At 45.7% G+C, this 12,897-nt stretch overlaps 1 protein-coding gene across 2 annotated transcripts in view; it reads left to right on the forward strand.

The window, feature by feature from the left end:
* Nucleotides 1–12,897, forward strand: part of LOC134966428 (probable pleckstrin homology domain-containing family N member 1) — a 101,240-nt gene that overhangs the window by 39,470 nt on the left and 48,873 nt on the right. For both annotated transcript variants that reach the window (XM_063943166.1, XM_063943165.1), the window contains exons 2-3: nt 1,096–1,174; nt 12,828–12,884. In XM_063943166.1, the coding sequence (XP_063799236.1) occupies nt 1,096–1,174; nt 12,828–12,884 (136 nt within the window). The remainder of the gene's footprint in view (nt 1–1,095; nt 1,175–12,827; nt 12,885–12,897) is intronic.

Consider the following 12,897-nt stretch of genomic DNA (forward strand, 5'->3'; position numbering starts at 1 on the left):
TATATTGAACTTTTATTATTGAACTTTTACCTTTTAGGTGCATCTCTAGCTTCCACAAATAGTGAATATGATAGTTATTTTATGGGCTAAATTAATATCTATGAGATTGCAGGATAGCGACAATGTTGAGGAAGGCTGCATAGGAATACGTTAGTTTAGTGCAATTTCTTAACTGCATTTTCATAAATATGAATTGAAATACAGGTTGAGTATCCCATATCCAAATATTCCGAAATACGGAATATTCCGAAATACGGACTTTTTTGAGTGAGATTGAGATAGTGAAACCTTTGTTTTCTGATGGCTCAATGTACACAAACTTTGTTTAATACACAAAGTTATTAAAAATATTGTATTAAATGACCTTCAGGCTGTGTGTATAAGGTGTATATGAAACATAAATGAATTGTGTGAATGTATACACACTTTGTTTAATGCACAAAGTTATAAAAAAATATTGGCTAAAATGACATTCAGGCTGTGTGTATAAGGTGTATATGTAACATAAATGCATTCTGTGCTTATATTTAGGTCCCATCACCATGATATCTCATTATGGTATGCAATTATTCCAAGAAACGGAAAAATCCCATATCCAAAATACCTCTGGTCCCAAGCATTTTGGATAAGGGAGACTCAACCTGTAATAAAATCATGCATTGTACCACATAATGGAACATAATATATTTACAATAAAGCTTTCTAAACTGGGTGAATTATACTAGTTTCCAGGGCAGCCATCAGGGGGGAACTGCGGGGACAGGAGTCCCGGCCCTTATAGAGAGGGGGCCCACCCCTGGCTCCTACCGCTAATACATAGAAAGCAGCACCGGCTGCTTTCTATAACAGCGGGTTGATGCACAGGGAGGACTTAAAACAAGCCTTCCCTATGCATCAGCTCTCTGTGAATCATTGTTGCAGGTCCGCAATGCTCCACCCATATGTAATGTCATGATGTGTGACATCACATAGGGGTAGAGCGGTGTGGCAAAAAATATTTTGGTGTGGGGGGCCTGTCTATTTTGTCAGTCTCGGGCCCCACAGTTCCTGATTACAGCCCTGCTAGTTTCTCTCTTCACTTTCCTCTTTTTGCAGGAACCAGTCAGCAGTGAATTCTCCATGTACATCTCCGAATGGAGGGCTGTGCTGTATCCCGCAGGACCTGGCTGGCACAGTAAGTGGTTTTGCTTCAATTGCACAACCGGTTTTACTGTCATTTTACAAAAGAGTTTTACTTTTCTAAGGATAACTTTGACATCTATAAAGCAAGCACCTACTTGGTAGTATGGTGCTGAGGCAGATTGTTCGCAATTGCACCCCAAATGGTAGGCGCAGATTGCCTTCCCTAAAAAGCTGAAATTGTGACCACATGCAGAGCAGCAACTATCTTTGGAGGGGTGCTGGATGCAGCAGTAGCATACAGTGTGTGCCTGGTTTATGACATGAACATGTACTGTACATACACTGTGCCCATGTTTTAAACAATTTATTTTGGCCCTCATTCCGAGTTGTTCGCTCGCTATCTGCTTTTAGCAGCATTGCACACGCTAGGACGCCGCCCTCTGGGAGTGTATCTTAGCTTAGCAGAATAGCGAACGAAAGATTAGCAGAATTGCTAATAAATAATTCTTTGCAGTTTCTGAGTAGCTCCGGACCTACTCCTAGATTGCGATCAGCTCAGTCCGTTTAGTTCCTGGTTTGACGTCACAAACACGCCCTGCGTTCGGTCAGCCACTCCCCCGTTTCTCCAGACACTCCCGCGTTTTTCCCTGACACACCTGCGTTTTTTAGCACCCTCCCGGAAAACGCTCAGTTACCACCCAGAAACGCCCCTTTCTTGTCAATCATTCACCAATCAGCAGAGCGACTGAAAAGCGCCGCAGGATCCACAGCAAAACTGCTAAGTTTTTAGTTAAATAACTAAGCGCATGCGCCCTGAGTGCCTTGCGCATGCGCAATTAGCAACAAATCGCAGCATAGTGAAAATCGGCAACGAGCGAACAACTCGGAATAACCCCCTTTATGCACAACAAATGTATTTGCATTGTGCATCAGATAAAATGTAAAACACCTCTGTAATATAGCAGAAAAAAGAAATGTTTGGTGGTAGGAGTGAAATGACAGGGGCGCTACAGTATGTGCCCCTCTGTATACCGCTGCTGCTATCTACAAGATAGCACGCCGACATGCAGGGCAATGTATGAACGGTCAGTTGCACTGACCTTCCGACACCTGCAGCTATCTATTTCCACAGTTGCAGGTGTCTTTGCCCATACACCACAGCCAGGGACATTGCTGTAAGAAATCTGGCAATGCTAGTGAGATCTCACACATGCCCAGTGCAGCCGGCTGGGCAGAGAGACACAGCGCATCAGCACTAATCTGATGTGCTGTGTGCTCAGACGGGAATCGCCGGAGGGGGGGAGTTTTCACTTTGGCAGACAAGAGACAGGATGCACGAAACGAAAAATTATGTTAAAACCTCAGTTTCAGGGTTTTTGCCGCATTTACATGTGCACTAAGCCTCGTAAAAGCTGGGATTACTGTATAAGAAGCCTATGGGCTTCTTTCTGCACTGCGAGAGGGAATCGATCAGTTCTCTCCCAGCATGCCCTGCTGCTGCCACGTCACTGGACTCCCAGGGCTGATACCGGAAGTCCAGTGAAGGGAGCATATTGCAAAGGACATCTCTTATCGCAAAAGCTGTCCTTTGCAGTACTAATCGCATATGTTAGTACTACCAATGCGATGACAATGCGATGTTTGGCGGAATGAGTTCCGTTCTCTTAGTGCATCCCGTCCAAAATGTTAATACATCTTGTATATGTAGCTTTCTGCTTCGCCTCAGTAATGAGGCGATGAAGGAAGTGCTATAGCGACACGATCCATGCCGCTATATAATACATCATCTCCCACTCAGTCTGCACCTGGCCCTAGAAAGACTGTAAATACATAAACTCTTATGCAATTCTTATTGTTTACAGAACTTTAGCTACGTCCTACCTTTACATCAGGACTGGATTAAGGCTTGGGGGGGGGGGGGGGGGCAAGCAATACAGTTATAGGGGCTCCCACAAAACAAAATTGACACAGCTGGCCTGCACCCCCTATAATCTGGCCCTGGGGACCCCCTCTCCTGGGTGCTTTGTCTGGGTGCTGGAATTGCAGTGCTGCCGCTGTCAGATGATAAGAGCAGGGAACTGATGAGAGCTGGGAGAAGAGGACCTGCCGTTTCAGTCACACACAGACAAGCAGCAGCCACAGATGAGGTAAGCGGTGCCATAGACACCGAGGGGTTACCTGCTCTCTCTGATGCCACCTTAGCGGTCAACTGAGCTAATCTTTAGCTGCCATACCCCCTGCATCACGATGTCTCATCCCCCAGTGTCAGTAGTGCGGCATCGTACCGCCTGAGGAGGGGAGCAAATGCAGGGAGGAGATTAGCGAGCCAGCGCCAGGGCAGCTGCCATGCCACCGCTTCTGAATACATAATGCATTAGGAAGCAGTTCTCAGCAGGCTGACCTGGTGAAGGGGGGCTGTGTGCCTTTGCTGCCCCCTCTCCCCATTAATCAAGCCCTTTTCTCCTGCAGGGTCCACAGGTTATCCACAGGATAAACATTGGGATATGAGGTAGTGTCAGCAGATTGACACCAACGATCAAAAGCTTTCAGCCTCCCAGAATGCAACGGGCCAGTCCCCTATATCCCCACCTCCTGGCTCAGGCAATTCAGTTTTTTTTGTTTGGTGCGGCAGGATCCGGACCATGGTCAATAGGCTCCTGGTTTTTAGCAGCCATAAGCTTTTTATTATTTTATTTTTATAGTCTTATTCTTTTTGAGTGATCTTTCTAAAAAGCGTCTTATATGTACCTTAGAAAGAGTTGCTCCAACAACTCCATGCCGGGTCGTGACAACGCTTACCCACGTGTACAGTGCTGTTTCAGCAGGTGTCTGTGTAGGATGTATTAGCAAGTTTGCAAAAGGGGGGACCTGGACTGCACATCCTATTACTAAAGATATCCAGAGGTGCTATCATGCTGTTTTAATTAGTTGGGTTCCTGCATTTCAGATCACACATTGATAACGCCCTATTTAGAGGTTTGTCCTGAATAAATTTATAGAATGTGATAGTATTAGGAATGTTAGGGACTCATGTGATGAAATCACCTGGCCGCGGTACATGGGCCCGCATATTTGCGCAATGTGTGCTAAGAACTTCAATTATACTCCATGTTAATTGTGAGGGTTTATTTAAATAAATTTTACTATCAGTATTCTTAGTGCTAAGAGTGTGCATCTGCATCTCTTTTCCTCCAGCATTGTATTAGCAAGTTCAACAGACGTTACCAGGCTGTGGCCAGAGCACGGGGAGAAGGTAAGGCATCGGTTCCGCTTAGCGGGGGAGACGCGAGACACAGCCGCACTGTTTTCAGGATTTAGACTACTAGTTGCTGACGCGGTTGCCACCTCAGGTGCACCAGCGCTAGGCCCCAGGGATTATAGGCTTCAGGGAATAGTGTGAGGCCGGGATCCCTGAGGTTGATGTCAGTAGTGGGGGGTAAAACGCTCCCATGGTCGCTCCTCTCCCCGGTTCATGACCAGTTTCCTCCGAGTTTCCCGCCATGAACTGATTTCCCACTTCCGTCTGAGATGCTGTGTATGAAAAGGGACCCAGTTGCAGCATAAGCGGATGTGTGACTGGTGCGTCGGTGTTCACTTGGGCGTCTGTGTTCGTTGTTGGGTTCACTGGGCGTTTGTGTACACTATTTGCATCTGGATCCACTCAGCAATCGCTAATGCAGGGATGGGGAACCTTCGGCCCTCCAGCTGTTGTTGAACTACACATACCAGAATGCCTTGCTACAGTTTTGCTATTTGGCCATGCTAAAGCTGTTGCAGGGCCTGCTGGGATGTGTAGTTCAACAACAGCTGGAGGGTCGATGGTTTCCCATCTCTAATGAATTGATCGATCCTGGAAGTGGGGTTAAGTCTCTCTGTATCCCACTCTCCTGAGCCAGGTGATACAGAACTAAAGGCTCTATTTACTAAGCCTTGTATGGAGATAAAGTGGATGGAGATTAAGTACCAGCCAATCAGCTCCTAACTGTCATTTTTCAAACCCAGCCTGTGACATGGCAGTTAGACGCTGATTGGCTGGTACTTTATCTCCATCCAAAGCTTAGTAAATAGACCCCTAAGTCTCTACCTACCATTTGGTACAAGTAGTTGGATAAGTGCCTGATGCATATGAGTCTGTAAACTATTGCTGCCGTTTCTTTCGCTGTGCGACTGAATACGTTAAATGTCCTATATAAGGTAATGCAGTAATATGTTTCTCCTACATACTTACAGTATGTATCTGTAGTTGAATATGTGCTCATATTGCTTATTATACTAATGTATAATTTGTGACTGATTGCTAGTGTGATAGCTGACTTTACTGTTTCTGTGTATATTACCGATCCTCAATGCTGGTACAAGGTGGGGCAGGATCGGATTGTACAGTATGTCACTTTAACAAGTTTTAAAGTGATTTAAGTCACAAATTGTGTAGTTAACACCATACAGGTGTGTGATTTGTTTACCATGTCTAAGAGAGGCAGCAGCACCAACACTGATTTCATGTTTGTCCTGCAAAGCTGGATTAACCACTCAGGATTTGGTTCAAATTGGATTATGTGCAAATTGTTTTAGCTTTCATCAAAGCCTCCTGAATAATCCAAGGCAGTCACAGGTTCAAATTGAACCCCCATGGGCTGCTTTTGCACAGACATTGGGGGTCAATCCGACCTGATCGTAGCTGTGCTAAATTTAGCACAGCTACGATCATACTCCCTGACATGCAGGGGGAAGCCAAGCACAGGGCTAGTCTGCCCCGCATGTAAGGCACCCCACCCCCGCACAAGTACAAAAGCATTGCACAGTGACGATGCTTTTGTACATGTAGAGTAACTCCCAGCCAGCGCAGCTCCTGTGGCTGACAGGGAGTTAGTCGTCACTGGCCAGGTCTCAGCGGCTGCATGTGACGTCACGCAGCCACTGCGGCCCGCCCCCCGGATGCTCCAGCCACGCCTGCGTTGGCTGGAGTGCGCCCACAAAATGGCGGCCAAATGCCGCCGTGCCGCTCCCTCCCGCCCAGCGAATGCCTCTGCCTGTCAATCAGGCAGAGGCAATCACTGGGCTATGACAGCCGTCAGCTGTCTGGCATGCGCCGGCACACTGCGGCACCGCCACATGCGCAGTTCCGACCTGATCGGCTGCTGTGCGAAAACGCACAGCACCGATCAGGTCGGAATGACCCCCCCCTTATCCAATATAGCTGAGCAGATAGTGCCAGCTCCTATACCAGGGATAGAACCCTTACATGCAACATGCTCCCTGGGTTTTATCACATCCAGTCCAGGAATCTTTAGCCTTTCAACAAAAGCAGTCTGAAAAGCTTGGGGAAGGTAAATCTCACAGACATGAAATAACATCTCCACAGTCTACACGTTTCAGATGGGGACACTTCGGATGAGGATTCCTCGCATTCTGGTTCTGCATACAGAGATGAGGATGAAAGTCACAGCTCCGTGGCTATACCTGATCTAATTACTGCTATGAAGCCATTCTGTCCTTAGAGGAGGCAGCTGAGTCTTTGTTAAAATCCAAGGCTCCAGTGTTTAGAAGTCCCAAAACTGTCAGAACTGAACTTCTGGAGTCAGAACAGCTGATGGAGGTTATGCAAGAGGATTGGGTCACACCCAGTAAGAAGTTTTCAATTCCAAAGAAATGGAATTCCCATTATCCTCTTCCAGCTGGGGACTGTTTAAAGAGGGAGGTGGCTCCCAAAGTAGATACGCACATCATTCGATTGATGCAAAAATCTACATTGCCTTTGCCTTCAGCATCATTAAATGATGTTAAAGATTTTTTTTAATAAAACCATTTTCTCCTTGTCGGGGCAATTTTTAGACCAGCCATGGCTTCAGCCTGGATGGCAAAAGCAATGGCGGCCTGGGCTGATGCATTAGAGGATGATCTTTCATTAGCATCTAGAGAGCAAAAATCCCATATTGCACATATTAAACAGGCAGCTATTTTTATGGAAGAAGCAGCCTTGGACATGGGTACTATTGCCTCTCAAACATCAGTCTCAGCAGTAGCAGCTCGCAGAGCTGTCTGGCTACGTACATGGAAGGCTGACTCAGAGTCCAAGAAGGTTTTAGAGTCTTTGCCTTTTACTGGAGATATTCTTTTTGGTAAATAATTAAACAGTATTTTGGAGCCAGAGGCAGACTCCAAGAAAGTGAAGTTTCCATCTACCCACAAATTCAAACCTAGGTTTCCAGCTTTTCAGCCCTGCGGGACCCAAGGAAAAGCAAAAGGAAAGGCTTATGGCTAACAGTCCCAATCTGATAAGTCTGGTAAGACTAAAAAGCATTGGGCTACCAGAGGACCTTCTTCCAAGCCAGAAGATAAGCCATCAGCCTGATGGTGTGGGCCTCCACCTGGGGGACCCCAGGGTGGGAGGTCGACTTCTTCATTTTGCACAGATCTGACAGCAGTCCACCACAGATGCCTGGGTGCAAGAAGCAGTATCTCACGGTTATGCGTTTGCCTTCAAGAAACACCCTCCACAAAGGTTCTTTTGTACCAGCTCATCTTCAGTAGAAATGAAGTCATGGACCTTACAAGAGGCAGTTCAAAAGTTGCTTCAATCAGGAGTTATAATTCCATTTCCTCCTGTGCAACAAGGACAAGATTTTTATTCCAACCTGTTTCTAGTTCAGAAGCCGAATGGGTCGTTCCGGCCCATACTCAATCTCAAGGTGCTGAACAAGCACATTTGGGTGCCTTGCTTTCATATAGAGACTTTTTTTCATTATTTTGGCCATGGACCCGGAGGATTTTATGGTATCCCTGTATATCTAGGATGCTTACCTGCATGTTCCTATAGCACAGTCCCATCAGTGCTATCTCAGGTTTGCTATACTGCAACAACACTTTCAGTTTCAGGCTCTGCCATTTGGACTGGCTACAGCTCCAAGAGTGTTCACCAAAATTATAGTGGCAATGACGGCAAATCTCCATCGGCAGGGGATTAGGATTTTTCCATACCTTGACGACCTATTATTCCTGGCACAGTCTCAGGAATTTCTTTAGTGTCATCTGCAACAGGCGATAGCTTGTTTACAGAAACACGGTTGGCTCATAAATTGGGCAAAGTCGTCCCTGGTTCCGTCACAGCTTATGACGCACTTGGGGGCTGTATTGGATTCCGGTCTTCAGAGAGTGTTTTTACCTCTGAAACAAAATATCCACAATACAGTTGAGGATTCAGGAGCTGCTACACAATCAAAGGGTATCCATTCATGCAGCTATGCGTGTGATGGGATCAATGGTGTCGACATTCGACATGGTGGAGTATTCTCAATTCCACTCAAGGCCTCTTCAACGTCTGATCCTTTCCAAATGGAATGGGTTACATCAGACAATAAAAACTCAGACTATGGGGGTCATTCCGAGTTGATTGCTCGCTAGCAGTTTTTAGCAGCCGTGCAAACGCATTGTCGCTGCCCACTGGGGAGTGTATTTTCGCTTTGCAGAAGTGCGAACGCTTGTAAAGCAGAGCGCCAGCAAAATCTTTTTTGTGCAAAACAAGACCAGCCCTGTAGTTACTCTTCGTTTGCATTGATTCTAACGACGGAGGGATGGCTTTTGACATCACACACCCGCCCAGCGTTCGCCAAGCCACACCTGTGTTTTTCCAGGCACGCCTGCGTTTTTCTAAGCACTCCCTGAAAATGGTCAGTTGACACCCAGAAACACCCACTTCATGTCAAACTTCCTGCATTCGGCAGTGCGACTGGAATCTTCGTTAGACTCTGTGCAAACCCACGATGCTCATTGTACCTGTATGACATACCTGCGCATTGCGGTGCATAAGCAGAAATGCCAATTTTTAGCCTGATCGCTGCGCTGCGAACAGTGGCAGCTAGCGATCAACTCGGAATGACCCCCTATGGTCCCTCCTTTGGAAGTACGGAGGTCGTTAGCCTGGTGGCTACAGACATCCCATTTGGACAAAGGGAGACCTTTTTGGATCTCAGATTGGGAGGTTCTGACAATGGATGCCAGTCTTCAGGGCTGGGGAGCAGTGTCAGGAAAAAGTTGCTTCCAGGGTCAGTGGACCAAGGAAGAAAGTTGCCTGCCAATAAATATATTGGAGCTTCGGGCCATATATGTGGCACTCATTCAGGCAAAGGACATTATTCAGGGGAAATCAGTTCAAATTCGCTCGGACAGTGCAACGGCAGTAGCGTACCTCAATCATCAGGGAGAAACTCGCAGCCAAAAGGCAATGGAGGAGGTAAGCTGCACGTTAAGGTGGGCAGAACTTCATCATCCTGCCTTGTCCACAGTGTTCATTCCAGGAGTCCTAAACTCTGGTAGACAAGTGGGGGATACCGGAGATAGATCTCATGGCTTCCCGCATATGGGTCAAGGACAAAGGATCCCAAAGCAACCTTTGTGGATGCCCTGTCAGTAAAATGGGACTTTCATCTGGCCTATGGTGGTCATTCCGAGTTGTTCGCTCGCAAGCTGCTTTTAGCAGCTTTGCACACGCTAAGCCGCCGCCTACTGGGAGTGAATCTTAGCTTCTCAAAATTGCGAACGAAAGATTAGCAGAATTGCGAATAGACACGACTTAGCAGTTTCTGAGTAGCTCGAAACTTACTCTGCCAGTGCGATCAGTTCAGTGCTTGTCGTTCCTGGTTTGACGTCACAAACACACCCAGCGTTCGCCCAGACACTCCTCCGTTTCTCCAGCCACTCCCGCGTTTTTCCCAGAAACGGTAGCGTTTTTTCACACACTCCCATAAAACGGCCAGTTTCCGCCCAGAAACACCCACTTCCTGTCAATCACATTACGATCACCAGAACGAAGAAAAAACCTCGTAATGCCCTGAGTAAAAAACCTAACTGCATAGTAAATTTACTTGGCGCAGTCGCACTGCGGACATTGCGCATGCGCATTAGCGACTAATCGCTTCGTTGCGAGAAAAAAATAACGAGCGAACAACTCGGAATGACCCCCTATGTGTTTCCACTGATCGCCCTCTTGCCCAGGGTGATGCGAAAGGTAAAACAGGGAAAGGGCGCCGTGATACTAATAATGGGCTTGGCCCAGAAGACATTGGTACACAAATCTGCAGAGACTGTCGGTGGATACTCCGTTCCTACTCCCTCAATGACCAGATCTACTGTCTCAGAGTCCTTGCTATTACAATAACCTGGATCGACTGTCTTTGATGGCGTGGTTCTTGAGACTTCCATCCTGAAAGCAAGAGGAGTCTCACAACAGGTAATTCAAACAATGCTTAGAGCAAGGAAACCTTCCTCATCTCCCATTTATTACCGAATATGGCAGGCTTATATTCAATGGTGCAGTGACAGGAAATGTGACCATAGGTCTTTCAGAGTTTCCAGAGTCCTAGCATTCCTTCAGACAGGAATGGACAAAGGTCTACGGGTGGCTTCCTTGAGAGTTCAGGTGTCAGCATTGACTGTATGGTTCAAAAGAAAATTACTAACCTACAGGATGTTCGCACTTTTTTCCAAGGAATGCTTCACATCCAGCCTCTTTTTGTTCCTCCTTCAGCACCTTGGGATCTAATTTTAGTCCTAAAGACGCTCCAAGTTGCCCCATTTGAACCACTGAAGCAAGTGGATCTTAAATTGTTGACAGCTAAAGTTCTCTTTCTACAGGCTATTGCTTCAGCTAGAAGAGTTTCAGACTTAGGGTCATTGTTATGTAGCCCTCCTTTTGTGATATTTCATCCAGATGGAGCGGTTCTCAGAACCAAATTTGGTTATCTTCCTAAGGTGGTGTCTAAATTCCACTTTAACGAAGAAATTGTAGGCCCGGCTTTCCAAGGGCTGGACCTTTCTGTGGGAGATGCATCATTGGACGTAGTCCATGCTTTAAGGATCTACATGGATCGTACCAGTGCCATCAGAAAGACAGACACTCTCTTTGTTCTCTACGGATTTCACAAGAGAGGATGGCCTTCTGACAAGCAGACACTGGCGAGGTGGCTTCGGATGACGATTTCAGAAGCATATTCTCAAGCTGATCTCCCTATTCCGGCTAATGTCTCTGCTCACTCTACTCGTAAAGCAGGTCCTTCATGGGCAGCACAACCGTGGTGCTTCAGCTGAACAGATATATAAGGCAGCCACATGGTCTTCCATTAACACATTCATTAGACATTATGCCTTTGATACCTTTTATCTCTCAGGATGCTGCATTCGGGCAAAAGATTCTCCTGTCCAATCAGGAGCGTCCCCCCCACTAAATTGATTTGGGACATCCCAATGTTTATCCTGTGCATGGTCTGTGGACCCTGCAGGAGAAATACGTAGTTATGGTAAACTTACAGTCGATGACTCTATTTATCCTAAGTCCACAGTATCCACAGGGATCCCACCCTGGCGCACATGATTTGAGGATCCTTACACCTACTAACCTCTTCCTTGTACGGAAGTGTGTGCATGTGTGTTCTTCTCGCCTGATTAGGGCTCTCTATGATGCTCCTGCCTTGAGCTTTGGAAAACAACTAAATTGCTTGAGCCAGGAGGCAGGGATATAGGATACTTGCCTGTTGCATTCTGGGAGGCCAAAAGCTTTTGATCATTGGTGCCATTCCACTGATGCTACCTCATATCCCAATGTTTATCCTATGGATACTATGGACTTAGGAGAAATAGAGTTATCGACGGTAAGTCTACCATAACTACATGTTTTTACATACAGTAATGTGCATTAATATATGAAAACTAACTGTAATGTGTTTTCATTTCCTTTATAGTTCTCTTCTAGACCTACAGATCAACTACTAAAACTTGGATGTTGTTGTAGCTTTTAGAGTCGCAACTCAGAGTTGTGTGCCAAATTTCCTGCAATTTCCTCATAAACATGGAGTCAGTAAAATTGTTTTGAAGAAATTGACAAAAAAATGGTGCTGACCTCATCCTGATTGGACCTTGTTCGGGAGTGCAGGGTGTACGGCCTTGGCCCCCCTTGACCCAGGGGCCCATCTGCACTGCTCTTCCAGCACTGCACCCATTATAGATATACAACAGTGCATTCGTATGAAGCGATTTATCTCATTTTAGACAGAAAACTGTGAAATTAAAACATCTCAGTATTTTCAGTGCTTTAAATAGACATGGTTGGTTGTAATAAGCTGCAAGTTCATCAATTCCCACCAAATACAGTGGAAAAAATATTGCCTCTAAAAGCGATGAATGTGACAGATGAAATAGCTGAAATCGCAGCTTTCTTGTCCACATAATGTAAAAAATAAATAGAAACCTCTTCCACACTGGCCAGGTTACTACGCTTTGGTTCCGGACTTTAAGGGGAACCCAGGCTAAGTAGCACTGGTCCCATCCTGGTACTTCTGTGGGTACCAGCATAAAATAATGTGTGCATCCCTAATCAAAGCCATTTCTATGCCAAATTCTTATACAAAAAGTATGTTTCCCTTTTATATACATAAATAATTATAAGTGTAAAACTATATCTGGTTAGCTATTAATGCACCCTGATTTTGTATCAAAAAAAGATCTGAATTATGGCTCTGCTTTTTTAAGTATGTGAACAAAACAACTGTTGGAAAGAATTCAAAGCTTATTAGCAATGAATGTGCAACGTAGAGGCTGCTGGTTTAATTCCAACTTCAGCATTTTTTTGGACGAAGTCTGTATGTTCTCCCCACACTTACAGTATATGGGCTTCTACTACTAATGATCACTAACTCTACTGTTTATCTCTACAGATAATGACCCCTGGAAAAGCGGATTCTCACACAATACACACACAGTTTGTGTCTAAGGTAAATTCATATT

This window comes from Pseudophryne corroboree, chromosome 10, assembly GCF_028390025.1.
Source record: "Pseudophryne corroboree isolate aPseCor3 chromosome 10, aPseCor3.hap2, whole genome shotgun sequence".
NCBI lineage: Eukaryota > Metazoa > Chordata > Amphibia > Anura > Myobatrachidae > Pseudophryne > Pseudophryne corroboree.